At 52.4% G+C, this 18,246-nt stretch overlaps 1 protein-coding gene across 1 annotated transcript in view; it reads right to left on the bottom strand.

The window, feature by feature from the left end:
• Nucleotides 1-18,245, bottom strand: part of CELSR3 (cadherin EGF LAG seven-pass G-type receptor 3) — a gene marked incomplete at its 5' end in the record, with an annotated part of 59,632 nt that extends 41,387 nt beyond the window's left edge. Inside the window, one exon of the mRNA XM_025196803.1 lies at nt 15,773-18,245. Coding sequence (XP_025052588.1) covers nt 15,773-18,245 — 2,473 coding nt within the window. The remainder of the gene's footprint in view (nt 1-15,772) is intronic.
• Between the last annotated feature and the right edge of the window lies 1 nt (nt 18,246).

The raw sequence follows: 18,246 nt of genomic DNA, 5'->3' as shown, positions 1-18,246 counted from the left end.
TGTTTTATTGCCTTTTATCTCACTCTTTCTAAAGAACAAGTCCCGGTCTGCCACCCCCGCCATCCTATCTGTCTCCTCCCCCCAGAACCTGCAGTCTGGGAGCACAGTCACGGGCACACAATGTGCAGGCCCAGCCAGCTGCCCCCTCCCCCATACACAGGCTGCCAGTAGCTGGCCCAGAGCTTCCCCTCATATCACACTCCCACAGCCCCATCCTGCTCCAGCATGGCAATGCAGAATACTTCCCCCAGACCTCAGGTCCCCGGAGCCACCTGAGGGTGAAGGCATGGTTTAAGCAGGACTCCCTTCAAGGGATATCAGGGAGAGAGCACAGTCCCGGCTGCCAGGACCCTGAGCCCTGTCCTCCCTGCAGCAGGATTCTGCCCCCGGCAGTGAACACAAGGGCACAGGCTGTCTCCTGCGTCTGAGACCTGGAGAATCAGCTGAATCCCACAGTGACTTGCACAGCCACTAACATGCCACAGAGCTCAGTACATAGTCTCCCCCCATGCTATCCAAAGGCAGCTGGCTCTGGGGTGGAACAGCCATACTTCATAGCAATACTACACAAGCAGTGGGCAGTGGGGGTGCTGAAAACACAAACGCTCCAGTGACGGCCGTGCAGACAAGAGGCAGAGAGATCAGCCCACACTGCTGTGCTTGGCCACAGGGGAAATGCAGCTACCCACATTGGGGGTCACCAGGGCAGCAAAGCTAAGGCCTGAGTCCAGCCAACGCGCTCCAAGCTCTCTCAGCCCAGCGAATGCCCAGGCCGAGATTTGCTGTCCCTTGGACTCTCCTGTCCAGCTTCAAGACTCGCTGGCTCTAGGGCACCAGATGCTCCTTGAAGAGGACTGGAGTTTTGCTGGTGACTACTTCTAATCTGCTCCAGTTCTGTGCACATGGGGCTGAGCCACAGGCTTTGCTGGGAAACTGCCCCATGCCCCATCCGGGGAAGTGTCAAGGTATCCACTGCCCTCTTGCAATTCCTGCCCTCTTCCCTGCTTCCAACCACACTCCTGACTAACCCCAGTGATGCACTGGCCCCTTCTCTTCATGAGTAACCCCGCTCCCCTGCCCTTCCTGCCCATGCACAGGCTCCTCCTCTCCTGCACTGTAGACTCCTCAGAGCAAGGAGCAAGCACTGGTGATGCCAAGCGAGGCATTGAGGGAACTGAGGATGCTGCAGAAACACTTCATCGCAGCCATAAGAAGCCCTGCTAACAGGACAACGCGTCTGCAGGCCTGACAGGCAGTCACCCGGGAGCAGCCTGTCGCTTGTCCTACCTGCCTCCACGGGGCTGTTTTGAACCTGCGTGCCCTTCCGGTCAGTGGTTGCACGGCTGAGCTGAGACACGAGCTCAGTCTATCACAAAGCCTGGAAAACTTGGGACCAAAAAGGATGCTTTCTTCAGAAACTTGGCTCTGAGGCCAATACCACACAGGTCAATGCTCCCACCAACACCCGTGTTCAGGGGTGCAGAAAGGGTGCGGCTGGGGAAGGTGGCTCCCACCTGAGACAAATCTCACACAGCCCTGCATGAAGCATCAAGGCCCTCTGAATATGCCAGCACTGGAAGGGTGCTGGGAAATGACAGATCTGATCCCCAGGAAAGACCCAGAGCCACAGTCCGTCCTTCCAGCCCCTCCTTTCCCACTTCAGTTGCGACCATCTGCCAAGCACCATGGGGAAGAGCCTTGCCCAGAGAAGGAAGGGGCACTGCACAACCCCTGGGCCCAGTGTCTGACAGGGAAAGGAGTCCTCTAGGGATGGCCCTGTCCAGTCTCCTTCATGGGGGTACAAGGCATTTTCAGTCCCAGCTATAGCTTACATTACTCATGCCAAGGGCCATCTTGGGGGTCAGGACTCAGAACAGGTATGTGGGGAGGGGGGAGCTCAGATTTCTGACAGTGCTCAGGGTTCAAACAGCACATTAGTCTGTGCAGGGGAAGCAGAGACATATGAGCAGATTTATGACACCTTTTGCCACCATGAAGCGGACAAGTCACACAGCCTGGGGGAGCTCCCCCAGCCTCCCTTCCTACTCTCTGTGCCACACCAGGGAGCTCGGGGGATTCTCCATTTCCTGTCAGTAGCTCTCCCCCTTGTGTGACCACCTCCTGACCTTCAGCCGGGACCTACTGTAGCCCCCAGGAGGGCACTTGGGTTCTTAAAGAGGGACTGAAATGAGCACTGGCCACTCACAGTGCAATGCTCAGAGACTGACTGGGTCTGCAGGTCCCTCAGGACACTTATGGACATCATGCTCTGCAAAGGGGACAAGTCTCCGTTCCAGAAGTGAGCCCAGTGGGTGCAGGGTCCTACTGGAACCTCATCCCCCTCATAACTCACACCAGCAGTAAGACCCACATCAACCTGCCAGCTGCACTCAGAGGAGACAGAGAACAAGCTAGGGACTGACCTCCCCTTGAAAATGTGAGCTCTCATGAACAGGCCATAACCCCTGCCAGGCCTTGCAACCTCACAATGCACCAACACTTCGCTCCCAGCATCTTGTTGGCCTGGGTGCTGGGACCACTGTGTTCTTTGTGGGGAGCCCTAAGGAGATACTGCCATCCATGGCATGATTGCTTTGTGCCCCACCGTAACATCCTTCCCTCACAACACACAGTCACAAAGTTGCCACGCGGTCACTTAATCCTATGCAACTACTCTACTGAAGACGCAGGGCACTTCTACTTTTCTGCAGGCTTGCAAGTTCCCCGACTCCCTCCAGAGCCATGGATGAGTCAGAAGAGCAGGCACAGCCCTTTCACTGCCGACTCCCTCCTAGCCTTGTCCTCTGTGCCCCACACACCCTGGCTCTGCCTGGGACAGCAGGAGCCCCGGCGCAGCGTGATGCTGATACACGGTCTCTCCCCCACAAAGGGAATTCTAGAGAATAAGAAGTCAGGCTGCTCCACTCCAGCCCATACATCTACTCTCTCAGTGCCATTACGTGCACACCTTTCCTGCAGCTAAAGAAATGAGAGATGAGTTCCCAGCCGCTCTGCCTATTTATAACCCACACCGGCTGCTCCTTGCCACTCTAACAAAGCACCTTAGGACGTGCAGCCAACGCGGCAGCTCCGTCAGCAGGACAGCACACCAGGAACGTGACACTGCCCCCACACCAAACTAGGTTGTCTTCTGCCACTGCCAAGGGGAGAGCCGAGTTAATTATGGGTGTAAGCTAGAAATGTGTTTGCAGTCTCTGCGTCTCCTTCCTGACAGCCTGCGACTGCTCTGCTCCAAAGAGCAGCGCTGTGTTCTCACAGACCCGGGACCCAATGAATTTCACAGCCCCCACACTCCTCACACCAGGGCCTCGTAAAGGGGAAGGCAGTGGCAGGCAGTTCTGTAGCTCAGCCAGGGATCGGGCAGAGAGAGGATCTCATCAGTACCACACTCTGCACCCGCGCTGACAACCCTGCGAACAGGAGAGAACTGCATCCACTGTCTCCTACAGCCCGGATGTCACCTGAACTTCGAAGTGCCGCATGCCACAAGTAAGCCTTGCCATCAACGGGCACCAAAAGGCTCCATCCTTCCGCCTTTCACTGCCAGACAGCTCCCACAGGCCTGGCCAAGGCCACAGGTGAAGCAAGTTTGGAGGACTCAGTCGGATCCCTGCCCAATCATCTTCCTCACTGTGGATCACAAGGCACAAGCGGCCTCACCTGTGGCCAGGCTGCAGGTCTATAGGCAGTGCTGCAAGCTGCAGCCCCTCCCAGGGCCTGGCTGGAAGCTGGTCTGAGAGATGATGGGCCAGTGTCTTTAAGGACGGTGGCGGCACCCCCCACACCCCCTGCATGCAGCGACTGAGCTGAGCTGCCAGCCTCGCGTGGAATCATTGTTCTCTCCCCATGGCTGCGGCTCGGGGACACCAGCCTTTTGATTTCCACAGCCCTGTTTGAAGTTCAGAGCTTGGGAGGATTTAAAGATTGAAATGCCCCCCCCCCCCCCCCCCCAACTCCTTTTTTTCCCCCCTTTTAAAAGGTGAAAGCTTTTCAGCAACCCTGAAAATTCCAGAGCAAGCCTCAGCCACAGACATCCGCGCTGCAGCTCTGGAGATAAGATTCAAAGGGGAGGCAAAGCAGGGGTGCCAGCGCTGTCACCCGGGAGCTAATCTCTTGACAGGAGGTTGGCTTTCCCTTTCCTCTTTAAATCAAAGTGAGCAGCTGCACGGGGAAGCGAAGCAGGAAATCTCGTCCTAGTTCTACCGGTAACCCCTCCTGGCTCTGAGGCAGAGAGGATGGGGGAAGCGGAGAGACCCAATACCTGCAGCATGCCAGGGGCTGAGAACCTGCATGGGTCTCAGGGAGGGAAGTGACTCAATATCAGGGCTCTGACATTTGGGCATCCTGAACGTCTGGGCTTCCCCCGCCTGCTGGTACCTGGAGCCCACCAAGAGGACAGGGATGCATCACTGTCCCACTCATAGGGCTGCTCTTACACAAGGCCACCAAATCCACAGCTCTGGGCACCAGTTGGGCTCCAGGGTCAGAGTGAGATGAAGTACCGACTAGACCCCACCACACAGACTGGATGAGGGTAGCTGGGAAGTTTTCGCTGCTGCTGCTTCTCCTTGAGGAAGGAAGACTTACCTGACCACCTTGAAAATGCAGCCACTTTTGGTGCCTAAAGGGCAGGCCAGACCATGTGTCACAAAACACTGTGACTGCCTGTACAGACCGTCATCACATCTCCTCCTGGTCAGGATGGCACAGGACACCACGCACTACAGTGGACGAGTGCTCTCATACTAGGCCTTAAAAGCTGAGGTGATGCCTGCCCCACACCGCCTTTTGCAGAGCCAAGGGCACTCCATACAAGCACTGAGATGAGGACCCCACGTCTGTGCCCTGCCTGTGCTGTGTGCTAGTAAGGAGGGAAACATTAAATGTTATGTGGTTTCTGAGCCAGTCTTGGGGCCGCTTGCACGTGCGGCCGTTGTGGCTCCCCCGTTCTGTCGGTTGTCTGGGGGTCGTGGCTCTGACAGCACTGTGAGCGGAGCAGAGGAGAGGGAAGGGAAGGGGCTGGGGCCCTGCACAGCAGCCCCACTCTCCTCTGCTGTTTCCTGCATTTTTCTTTGCAGAAATGGCGTGTGGTCTATGTATCATCCCTGCCCCCCTCGCCTCAGCGCAGGCACACAGTTTGGTCCAGGCTCAGCGGAGACACAGGGGAGCTCCCTCCACTGTGTTCCCAGGCGTTTAACGCCAATCAATAGGAGAAGAGGCATTTGCCTGATTGATGGCTGCTATTAGGCCTTGGCTAGCCTGGTGCTGGGCTGGGCAGGAGGCCGCTGGCAGCAGAGCCTCTCAGGAGCAGGAAGCCTGCAGGCTGGGCTGGGGGAGGGGGCAGCAGGGGAGTCTGCATTTGGCTTCTGCCCTGCCTACACTGAGCCTGGAAAGTACAATTAGCACTCACTGTGCTAGGGAGGCCATTTTTACATAATGGGAAGGAGCTCTCCTGCGCTGGCTGGACTGCAGACATCTCCTCCTTCCCGTTGCCCCAGCCCTGGGGAAATACCATGTATCTGGGTCCATGAAGGCAGTTTTCCTTAAATCCCACCCCGGGGATAACTGTTCTTCTGGCGTGGTTTAGTACCCGCTGAGGTGCGGGGGCTTAAAGCCCATTTTAAGGAAATGGGAGACTCCTCCCTAGCTTGTTCCTGTGGCCATATGGCTGAGGGCAGAAAAACTTGGGGGCACCCAAACCCCAAGCCTCTGGGCTTGGGCCAGCATGTAGGATGCCTGACAAAAGTCTTTGGAAATATCTGAAGCCCTGGTGGGAGTGGAGGATGTTTGCCAGTTGTAGGGTCACTTATGGTTCTGGATTGACTCACGGATTTGGACTTGTTTTGGCTGATTTGGCTTGGAACATGAACATTTTTTTTTTTTAATGAAAAGTCCTGAGCTCCACGGAGGGGAAAGGAAATGCAGAAGCCACCACAGCAGCACAGAAGAAGAGCAAGCAACTCTTGCCCCTGCCAACCCAAGCTGCCCCCACCCTGTCTGACAAGGAAAGAGCTTCCCCTCCCCGCCCCTCGCCCCCTGCTACACCTTCCCCAGCCCCATCCTCCGGGAGGAGTACACTCCCACCCACCGACCCTTCTGGCCTACACGGGCCGGGGGGAGGGAAGGACAAAGCGGCCATGCAGCACTAGTGAGTGTGGTGACCGTTGCCTCTTCAATGCCACAGATCGATCGGCCCCAGCCGGAAGGAAGGAGGGAATTCCACCCCCCATGCCACAGCTGGGCCCAGCAGCTGCTCTGAGCCGTCTGTTCAGCATAATGGGCCCAGTTTGACATGGCCCACGTGCTCCTAGGGATACGTGAGTAACAGCCACAGCCGTTGTCACACTTGGAGCACGGCAGTCCTGGCCTCTTCTGTCCTGTTGGGATAGAGACCTGGGAGGGCAAGCAGCCTGCCTGGCATCTCAGATATGTCAGCACTGGACCCCTCCCCTGGAGCCAAGCATGTGAACTGCTCCCTCACCACCTCGGCACCAAGAGGGCAGCTCAAAAGGCCACTGGCCCATGACAGAACGTGGTCCAGAGCCAGTCTCTGGAGGAGCCCTATACTCTCCTCCTCCCGTCTCCTCAAGGAGTGTTGTGCTGTGCTGGTGCTATAGGCTCCGTCTGCTGCCAGGGCTGCCGAGTTCACTCTACCTCAAGCAGCTGCCTACACCTGACCCCTCAGTCCAGGTCACAAAGGGTGCTCTCCCCACTGCCCCCAGGCCACCTGCCCGTCAAGCTCCAGGGCGCAAGCAATGAGGACCTCGCCTTGCTTTAACACTTCCCTATGGCCCTGTTTTACTGCTCTGCCTGACCCCAGACAGGCTGTCTCGTGACTGCTGCCTGCATAATGCACTGTGCGCCGCTGACCGCGCTGCCTTGGCCAAGCCTCTGCCTCTGCTCCACACGAAGGGGAAGCAGATGGTTAAGAGAATGACCCTCGAAATAAAACAAAGGAAGCCCAAAGCTGACAGGAGCCACTTACCCCTCCTGGGAGCAGTTTTAATCACAATCCTCCTCCATGCTGATTAAATCCAGGCCCCACCAGCAAACGGAGGGCTGGAGAGCCAGTGGCTGGTGAATATTCATGCTATTCATGCACTGCTCAGTGGGGTGTTTGGGAAACATACCTACAGGGGAAGGGGTGGGAGGCAGGGAGGTTTGCACCCAGAGCACCCCAGGTTTGGCGATGGGGACTGAGGAGGACAAGGCTTGTTTCTTGAGCATTTAATAGATGTCTACAGTTACACAGCTAGAGAGGGGTGCAGCTACTGACAGGGAAGGAGCAGCTCACAGTCCCTCACTCCTGCACTAACCATCCAGAAAGCCCCCAGTAACCCCACACAGCACCTGTTCCCAGGAGAGCTCCACGTATGCAGCTGGAAAGGGCTCTGCCACGAGCTCCCTTTTCCCTAAAGAGATGCCCATCTCTGTGGCCTGAGAGGGATCAGTTATCAGCTGCACGCCCCTCTTTCCTCTTCCCAGCTGCATCCCCTGCTGCTTCTTTCATTCTTGTGTCAGACATGGTGAGAGTGATTAGCCTTCACTTTGGGAGCAGGATGGGTCCTCTTTCATTCACTGAGCAGCCTGGCCTTGCCTCAGTCCATGAGGTGCTCAATGTGGCATCAGGAAGGACTGGCTCCTGGTAACTTTGCAAGGGAAGAGAGGCTGCAAGGTCTCTGAGGCTGTGCCAGAGTTAATGGCCTGAGAACTGAGACCAAACTCACAGCCACATTCTGCAAAACACCTTCAGAGCAGCTGTCAACCCCACGCAGCTGGTGCTAGCTGTAGCACTCCAGGATCTTCATCAACCTCTCCAGTCACCCTGGGGCCTCTTAATTTCCTCCAGCCATGAAACTGCCCATCCCAGGGCTCCCACTGCACATGCGTACCCCCTTGGGTTTGCTGCTCAGAGCCCAGAAGCACAGAGCTTTCATGAACATGTAGGCACCAGTGTCCCCTCTCCTCTGGCCAGATAATAACACATCTGGGTCCATCTGTGCTGGGCATCATAGCCAAAACCTGCCTTTATTTATGGCAAATATCTTTGTCTTCATACCCCTTCCTCATCTCTCTAAAGACAAGAAAGATACACTAGCTCACCCCTGACCAGATCCACCAGCCAAGTCTGTTCCATCTCCTTATTGCTAGTGAAAGCTGATCTTCTCCTTGGCATGCCACACTGCAATCCCTGACCCGAGGCTCCTTGCTGAGGCTGCCAGCAAACAGATATGATTGTGGGCAGGCATGACAGGGCCAGGGGAAGTGGGAGTTAACCCTTCTTCCACATGCAGCACACCATGATTTGATCTGGCTGGGGAATAGCAGAGGAGGGTATAAGCAATCTCTAAGGGGACATCCCCAGCCATCTCCTAGCCCAGCCAGTTAGGAGAGCCAAGGAAAGCTTTCCAATAGATGTAGGCAGGGAAGTAAGGAAGTACGCTTCTACCACACACCCAGGGAATGAGAAGTGAAAAACTAGACCTGCCCATATGAACAGGAGCTCATGGAAATGCCCTGGAGTGACAGCATATATCATGGAAGCCACAGTCAAGGAGATGACACTCCTGTATTTCACATGGAGCATGGGACAGCTTAGGAAGGGCTCTAGTACATCCCTGGCTGTCCTTTTTTTTAATGGTACTGCTGGCATTTACAGCTGACCAAGGCAGGTGAAGCGGATTCAGTCTGGTTGCAGAGGTCTGAGTTAGCCCCACAGTACACATCAACCGCCCCAGCCAGCAGGGAAGGGTGAGGAGCAACTTATCACTTATCCCTCAGCTTCATCACACTGGGCTGTCTCATGCAGTTCTTCCATAGATTTTTACTGTTTAACCAGATCCTTGTTCTCCTGCCTTGAGGATGGGATTTGTCCTAGTGCTCTTTGCAAGCAGAGTTCCTCTTCCCAAACCCACAAATGCCAGCTCCAGTAATCACTGTCTTAGTCTCACAGAATGTACCCAGTTGTCATGGTTGTCGGCTACTCTCAGAAATGTAGGCCCAGGTTAAAAGACTGTCAGCAAAGTGACCTCTTGTTGGGTGTGAGGACAGAGATACTCTGTTGGTTTCCCTCCAGTATGTGCAGGGTACCGATTACCCTGGGGCAGGCCCTTGGCTGCTATAGTTCTACATTGTCTCCTTGAATTCAGCGAAAGTTGCCAGTTTAAATGAGCTATCTCAAGCGAAACATATTTAGGCACAAAACTAAAGACAGGAGTTAAGGCAGAGCCAGCAAAAACCGAAGCACCACACCACTCCAATCCCATTAAGATCTCTGTGCTCGATCCCTCCATCCTTAGACACAACGTTATGAGATGATTATGTCCACATCACAACCAGTGCTTCCCGTGGAAGCAGCAGGCAGACTCTTCTATAACAATGAGCACAAGGGAACAGCTTGTAGTCAGATGCCATTATGTGCTGAACATTCAAGCTTAAATATCTTGGTAGTCACTCATCCCCAAACAGCATCTTACCTTCTCTCCTGGCGCCCAGAGCAAAGCCAATGTTACAATAGTCTGTACTTATCAAGGCTGCAACACACCTACCTTTCCATTACCTTACCTAGCTCTCCAGGCAGGGACCCACAAACCAATGCCTCATAGAAAACATTTCATTCAGAAAAAAGTCACCTAAAAACAAGCTTTTCTACATTTCCTCCAGGATTTTAGTTTTTAGGGAAATCAGTGACCACTGATGTTTATTTCCCTGTTCTATGTCATAATCATTCTTTTGGCATCACAATTAGTTACCAAAGAGATGATTATGACCTCAGAAGTAGAAAAGGATGACTTTCAAGAGTGGGAATAAAGGACAGGAGAAACTCCTAGGATGATGGTTTGTGGAACTATCTTCAGGATTGAAAAAAAAAAGAAAAAGTGAGAGAGATTTTTAGATGAATATTCCTTACCATTTTCCATATGGTATCAGCAGCAGCTCTTTCTAAATTGCTGATGATCATTTCAGGGAATTAAGAGACCTTGCAAATCTGGTCCAACTGGACTTTTATAGTGTATTATCATTAATTTAATCACTATGCCTCTAACCTTGACATCTTTAAATGCAGAGATTAAAATACCACTTCCAAAGATGCTACAAAATTGGTAGTGAGCAGCTAAGCTAAATACACAAGTTCTGCATTGCACCCACCAGCCACTAGTCTCTAATGGACTTAAATACCAAAGGTGGGGCCCTGCATAAGAAAACTTTAATGGAGAGGGAAATAAGCCCTGGAGGAACTTTGCTGGCTACAGAGGAGGGATTTGACTCAAAGTGTTTAAGTATAGGGTCCAATAACAAATTAATCCCAGGTGATTTCAGCTGCTAGGCTGAGATATACAATGAAAACTGCCTTGGATAACTGTGCCCTAGCCCTTTCAGGTCTAGCACATGATGAACAACATGAAACTGTGACCATGAGACCAAAGCAAAAAAGCAGCTAGTTCAGAGACCTGAACACAACTATTAAATGCTCATCGTGAGCCCTCCCTCTAATGCTGCAAGTAGCTAAACACTCAGTTGGTTTTTCATGATGGACTTCAGAAGCAGTCCTAAATAAAGTACATTGTAACAGACCAGCCTGGAAATACTAGCAGCCTGGTTGGCTACTGCAAGATCTTGGGCTCCTGCCATGTGGTAGAAGCAAGTTACTGGTGCAGAGAACACAAGCCACAACAGCTACAGCAGACTCTCAAGTTACAATCCATGTACCCTTGCCATATTCCAAGAAGTGGACAGTCCTGGGCACCTGTACCCACTGTGAAAGATCTCAAGCACTGCTGAGATGAAGGAAGTTCCATGTGAAATGCCAGCTACCACCATGCTCCTTGCTGAAGGGAGCTGCCCTACCAGTTTAGACCAATGGCCCATCTAATCCAGCACCCTGTCTCAACAGCAGCCATGAGCCAAGCACACAGAGTGGATTTCATCTACAGATGAGGCCAATACTGACTGCTCTGTAGAAAAATGCATCCAGCCTCTTTGGGTATTGGGCATGTTTGACAGTCAGGAAAGCTGACTTTGACAAGCTCAGGAGGCTTGTTGGCAAGGCCCTAAGGGACCATGACTTGACGGGGAGGGGAGTTCAGGATGAGTGGTTGCTCCTCAAGGGAGCGATCCTGAAAACACAAGCGATGCCCATCCTATCTCGGAGGAAAGGCAGCAAAAGGGCGCAGCAGCCCCCTTGGCTCTGCAGGGAACTAGTGGACCTCCTGCGTCTAAAAAGAGAGACCAATAAAAGATGGAAGTCTGGAATCACTCCAAAGAAGAAGAATTCTGCACTGGTCCTGTAGGGAACAAACCAGGAAAGCCAAGGCTGCAACTGAATTCCAACTGGCTACACGTATCAAGGACAATAAAAAGTCCTTTTTTAGATATGTGGGGAGTTGGAAGAAAAACAAGGGTAACATTGGACCCCTGCTAAACCAAATGGGACAACTGACAACCAACACCCAGGAAAAAGCCAACCTGCTTAATGGGTATGTTGCATCGGTTTTTCACCAGCCCAAAGGGACCGCCCTGCTTAACATGCTGCAGGATGGCCAGGGTGAGGGTAAATGTATACCCTACATTGCTGTAGGACATGTAAATGAACAGCTTGGGAGGCTGGACACCTTCAAGTCAGCTGGTCCGGACAGTTTGCACCCCAGGGTACTTAAGGAGCCGGGAGGCATCATAGCTCAGCCACTGGCATGGATCTTCAAGAACTTGTGGCGCTCAGGCAAAGTGCCCAAAGATTGGAAGAAGCACCAGTGTGGTGCCTTATCTTCAAGAAAGGGAGGAAAGTAGGTCTGGGGAACTACAGGCCTATCAGCCTGACCTCTATCCCTGGGAAGATCTTGGAAATAATTATCAAAGAGACCATTCTTGACAAGCTGGCTGATGGCAACATCCTGAGGCATAGCCGGTACGGGTTTGTTACGGGTAGGTCTTGCCTGACCAATCTCATCTCCTTCTATGACCAGGTAACATATCACTTGAACAAGGGAGAAGAGATTGACGTCATATATCTGGACTTCAAAAAAGCCTTTGATCTGGTGTCCCATGATCTCCCTCATGGAAAAATTGGCCAACTGTGTCCTCGGCTACATCACAGTCTGATAGCGGGGAGTTGGCTCCGAGGTCGGACCCAGAGAGTAGCAGTCAATGCAACTAAATAATTTCATAGACATTCAGACATTTGGGCTGGAAGGGACCTCGGAACATCATCGAGTCCAGCCCCACACATAATCATGGCACTCAGTGACCAGTGGTGTCCTGCAAGGCTCCATCCTTGGACCGATACTCTTTAATATCTTTATTAACAATGTAGACCTTGGTGCTAGAAGTGGACTGGCCAAGTTTGCTGATGACTCCAAACTTTGGGGTAAAGTGTCCACACCTGAGGTAGACTGATGTTCCAGGCCAACCTTTACAGGCTCAGAAAATGGGCAGATAAAAACCTGATGACATTCAATACCGAAAAAATGCTAGGTACTCCACCTCGGGGGAAAAAAGCCTGCATCACGCTTATAGGCTCGGCAGTGCGACTATGGCCGAAAGGGACTTGGGGGTCATGACTGAACAGAAGATGAACATGAGCCACCAATGAAATGTTGCAGCTGGTAAAGTGAGCAAAACTTTGGCTTGCATCCATAGATGCTTCTCAAGCAAATCTCAGGATGCCATCCTCCCGCTGTATGCAGCCTTGGTTAGGCCACAGCTGGAATACTGCATCCAATTCTGGGCTCCACAATTTTAAAAGGATGTGGAAAAGCTTGAGAGAGTCCAAAGGAGAGCCACACACATGATCAGAGAACAGGAGAACAGGCCTTATGGAAATGCATAGGCTCAGGGGAGACTTAGTGACTGCCTATAAGTACATTGGGGTGTGCATCAGGATCTGGGGGAATGCCTGGTCACCAGAGCACCCCAAGGGATGACAAGGTCAAACGGTCACAAACTCCTCCAAGACCATTTTAGGCTGGACAAAAGGAGAAAACTTCTTTACTGTCTGAGCCCCCAAGGCCTGGAATAGACTTCCTCCAGAGGTGGTGCAAGCACCTACTCCGGACTTTTTAAAGAAACATTGGACATTTATCTTGCTGGGATCCTTTGACCCTAGCTGACTTCCTGCCCCTGGGGCGGGGGGCTGGACTCAATGATCTTCCGAGGTCCATTCCAGCCCTGATGTCTATGAAATCTATGACAGAGCCTTCCACAGGGATTATAAAAGTGCCTGCAGGAGAAACTACCCATCCCATCCCAAGGGATCACATTCTCTTTGAAACCTGCTGCTCTGACTGAAACCCTCCCTTTCCCTGATCCGAACAATTCTATCATTTGTGCTGTCAGTCACGGGGTTTGTCATTTCAGTCTATGTGGAATAGCACCACTTTATGTCTTCCATTCCACTTCACACATTATGAACCTTGGCAGACAGAAGGTTGTGGTAGGTAATAAATACAAGCAGCAAAGCAACCAACCAGAGATGGCAACAGAAAAAGCACTTGCCCTTTGATTGAATAGTATCTATCTGTATTCTAGCTTTCAGTCCAGCCTGTAGCCCTCTGGTGCCTTCCCAGAGACCAAACAAAATCCTACAAACAGAAATGGAAGCTTCTTGGATATACGGAACGTTCTTGGACAGTTACGTGCTAAGAGCTCAGGGTACCGTGGAAACAGGCTTTCATTACTGTGAATCTGCAGGAGCAAATGGGCTCACAGAATGAATCTGGTGTCCTTGCAGGCACTTTGGGAAGTAACAGATGCTAACAAAGAAGGCAGGGAAATTTTAATCTTGTTTCAATCACTTCTGCCCAGGGCTCTGAGTCCCTTCTTTAAAACGGTGATAATTTGGTGTCACTTTAGGCTGCAGCCATGGGGCTTCCCCCACACATTTATCTAGCACAATGTGCCTGGTAGAGCTCAGTGAACTACAGAATAATAAAATGGAAGGGACACAAGAAAGTGAGAGTTTAATAGAACCGGGCCTAACCTCCGAGATAGCACCAATGCCAACAAAGGCACATCCCTGCTTTGCTCTCCTGCCCCCCCTCCACCCACTAAGGCTCTGTTCCCTTGTTTCTTTTCCACCCTCCTCCCCTCATCCATGAGCTCAGCCTTCTCTCTTCTCATTTCCGCTGGAAAATGACAGCACAGTAATTTTGAAGAGCCTTCTTGTTCTAAGGCAGTTGACGGCAAGACCTCAGGACGTGATTTCCGCCCGCCTTTGTGCAGGGTTAAGTGAGTGCCGAGGCAAAGCCTGCATAAACACGCTCAGGCAGAAGCGAGAAAGGTCAACCCAGCTTCCCCCATCTCTAGCAATCAGCGTGTGTGCGTGTGTGTGCCTCAATGTGATATCACCCTGCCCTGCAGTTATAATTAACCCCTAAAGAACCCCAATTTGGTGACGAGCTGTATCTGGCTCCACAGGGCAGTGCGGAAACGGATCACCACGTAAAGCCCACACTCCATCTTCTGAAGGGAATGAGATCTTTATTTTTCCAGCTCCCCCCAGCTAAGCAAGTGGGTGGGGGATGGGAGGAGGGTTAGATGGCAGCTATGGATCTATGGCAAGGCATGAATAATGTAAGCCTCCCTAGGCACAGATGGAGAACTTCAGCACAAGTGTCAGTGACCCCCTTCAAATGGGCACCTCCCAGTTCTCATTCAGCAAGTCACACATGGGTTACTTGGCACAAATCAGGACTCCGTGTCAGAGAACACCTTCCACAAGGTAGGCAAGATGCTCTGGTGGTAAAAAGCAAAGGGGCCAGTGTTCAGGAGCTCTGTGTTCAAATCCTGGCTCTGTTTCCTGTGAGACTTTGGGTGAGTGCCTCAGTCTGCCCGTGCTTCTTATCTTCACCTGTACAGTGGGCCTAATGCTTTCCCACATTACAGGGTCACAGGTACAGTCAGTAGAACGTGTGATATACTCCGCAGAACAGCCCACACAGACAACTTAGGGAGCACAATTAACACCTTCGTCTACGCCTCTAGTGAGATTGCTCATAGACCCAGCTTCTGCACGTGCAGTAACTCAGACTCAAAACCAGAAGTCAACATTTGTGAAACTGCTCTGGAGCCTTTAACCCTAAAATGCCCTGCAGTCATCACCTCTCTACAGTCAGAACGTCAATGAAAGCCCTGTTTGGAGATAGGGGGAGAATAGAAGCAGGGGGAGTTGGAACCAAGAGGAAAATGTTGAATGTAAATACATGAACCGGTTCATTTTAAAAGGGATGAGTTTGACACCCAAACTGAACCAAGAAGGGCTGGGAGCACAGCACAGACAGCGGGCTTGCTCCCTGCCTCAGCAGGGACTCAAAGCAAAGTAAATGTAGTATATTCAGCCTTGTATCAGACGCACCCAGGAGCTAGCAGAAGCAGTCTGTTTAGCCACCAGGGAAAACAGCTTGCTTTGCAGGCCAGTATCCCCTGGAGTGTGTCACAGATACTCACGCTGACTAGAAAGTATGTCAAAAAACTACCTAGCCACCAGATTCAGATGGAACTAACTGATCATCTAGCTGAATAACAGTGCTTTGTTTTTGTATGTCATCAACACCCTTGGTGCTCAAACAAAGGTACTCTAGTAAAGTGAATGCTCTCACAGCCCCTAAACATGTCTCATTTTAAATGAAATAATGGTCCAAACACTAACAACCCAGCACTGCAATATACATGTTGAAGCACCCAGCCCAGAACCACTCAGACATGTCTAGGAAACATTCCCACCATCTCAGTCACGCAAAGAGTTTAAACATCATACCTGTCACAGTCACCAGCATGGAGGCCACCAGGGGACGGTTGTTGTCCAGCTTTCGGCTCAGCCTCAGCTCACCGCTTGACTGATTTACAATCAACAAGTGCAGTTCATTTCCCCGTTCAAAGGTGTAGAAAAGCCTGTCAGACACATCTGGATCATAGGCAGGGATCTTCCCTATCACACCAGAAGGGAAGGTGTTGGACTTGTTGGAGACATAGTTATTGAAGAGTATCTGGAAATTCTTAAGGACAGGACTATTGTCATTTTGGTCAATGAGTTTGATGTGGACCATGGCTCTGCTGACCAAAGGAGCTGATGTGGCCTGGACCACAATTACATACTCAGGCTTTGTCTCGTAATCCAGGTCAATCAAGGCAGTGAGCTCCCCAGAAAAGATGTCCATCTGGAAGATCTCGGGGATGTTGCCTTCCACAATCTGATACATAATCTGGGCATTGGGCCCTTCATCTGGGTCAACAGCTGTGATCTGGGCTACTACAGAGCCTACAATGCTGTTCTCCTTCACCAAGACTTCAAATTCTTCAGCTGGGAAAACAGGAGCATTGTCATTCACATCCTGAACAGTGACTTGTATGTGAACTGGGGTTCTCTGAGGAGGCACCCCCCTGTCCACAGCATAGGCAGTCAACTCATAGACAGGAACGCTCTCCCGGTCCAGCCTGCGGACGGTGCGGATAATCCCAGAGGTGGGCTCTATGGTGAAATCCCCATCTCCATCCTCACCATTCTGGAAGGTGTATTGTACCCGCCCGTTGGTATGAGCATCCCGGTCAGTGGCAGAGATCTGGAGCACGCTGGTGAATGGCGTGGCATCCTCAGAGATGATGCCTTGATAGTGAGCACTGACAAACTGGGGGGCATTATCATTTACATCATTCACCATGATTTCTACATAGGTGGTGTCCGCTTTCTGAGGAATGCCATTATCCTTGGCAGTGATGGCCAAAGTGTAGGTCACCTGGTCTTCGTAGTCCAGCTCCGCCTGCAAGGTGATGGCCCCCGAGTCTGGATCAATGCGAAATTGAGGAATGTTGTCCTCTAGGTAATAAGTGATCCTGGCATTTTCCCCCACATCATCATCAGTAGCACTGATCACTACTACTGTGCTGCCCACTGGACGGTCCTCATTGACACTCACCGAATAGTGGGCACTCTGGAACACTGGCCGATGGGTGTTGGCATCTGTGATGTTGATATGGACGTGGCAGATGTCATGCAGGGTCCGGTCAGAGGCAGTCACCGCAAGCACATAGCTCCTGTCCTGCTTATAGTCCAGGGGCAGAGAGAGGGTGATCAGTCCCACACCGCCCTGAGTGCTGATGGAGAAGCGGTTGCGTGGGTTCCCCCCAGTTATCTGGTAGCTGATGGCACTGTTCACATCCCGGTCGATTGCAGTGACGCTGAGAACACTGGTCCCCACCGCGGCATCTTCATTCAGACGGATGAAATACTCCTTCTGGGTGAACTCAGGGCGATTGTCATTCACGTCCATGACTGTGATGGTGACACTGGCAGAGGCAGATAAGGATGGAGAACCGTGGTCCCGAGCCTCCACCCCAAAAAAGTAATGTTCCACTGACTCTCGGTCCAGCGGGCCACTCACTGTGATCCATCCAGTGGCGCTGTTCACCACAAAGGGGGTATCGGCTGAGACCCCCGTCAGTTTGTATTCCAGGCGAGAGTTTTCCCCATAATCTGCGTCCACTGCCTGGATGTGGATCACAGAATGGCCCAGGGGGGCATTTTCCAGCACAGAGATTTGAAATGGGGTGCTGACAAAGATTGGGGCATGGTCATTAATGTCCACCACTTGGATGCTGACCATGCCTGTGTTGTTAGACAAGGGAGGGCGCCCTGCATCCTGGGCACGGATCCTCAGGGCGTACTCGCGTTCCACCTCGAAATCCAGAGGCGCCACCACCTGTATTTCCCCGGTCACGCTGTCAATGGAGAACTGGCCCCTGCTATTGCCACTGATGATGTTGTAGTGAACCAGCGCATTGTTGTCCTTGTCCAAGTCAGTGGCCGTCACTCTCAGGATCTCTGTGTGGGGCCGTACGTCCTCCCGCACCTGGACAATGTAGCGCTTCTCGCTGAACTGCGGGACATTGTCGTTCTCATCCAGGACGGTGATGTAGACCTTCACCGTGGCTGACCGGGGGCCAGGCTCCTTCCCCTGGTCGCTGGCCTCCACCACCAGCGCGTACTTCTCCATCATCTCCCTGTCCACCGGGCCGCTGGTGGTGATGAGCCCCGAGCGGGGGTCGATCTCGAAGACAGCATGGGCGGCGCGCTCGTCCACGAAGCGGTAGCGGATGTTGGCGTTGGGCGGCGAGTCAGCGTCTGTGGCCCGCAGCTGCAGGATAGGGTAGCCCTCCTCCACGTTCTCCCGGATGGTCTCGCGGTACTCGCCCTGCTCGAACACGGGGTCGTGGTCGTTGCGGTCCGCCACCGCC

This window comes from Alligator sinensis, unplaced genomic scaffold, assembly GCF_000455745.1.
Source record: "Alligator sinensis unplaced genomic scaffold, ASM45574v1 scaffold839_1, whole genome shotgun sequence".
NCBI classification, from domain to species: Eukaryota; Metazoa; Chordata; order Crocodylia; family Alligatoridae; genus Alligator; species Alligator sinensis.
Note: the sequence above shows the minus strand (reverse complement) of the source record. Positions and strands in the feature narration are given on the sequence as shown.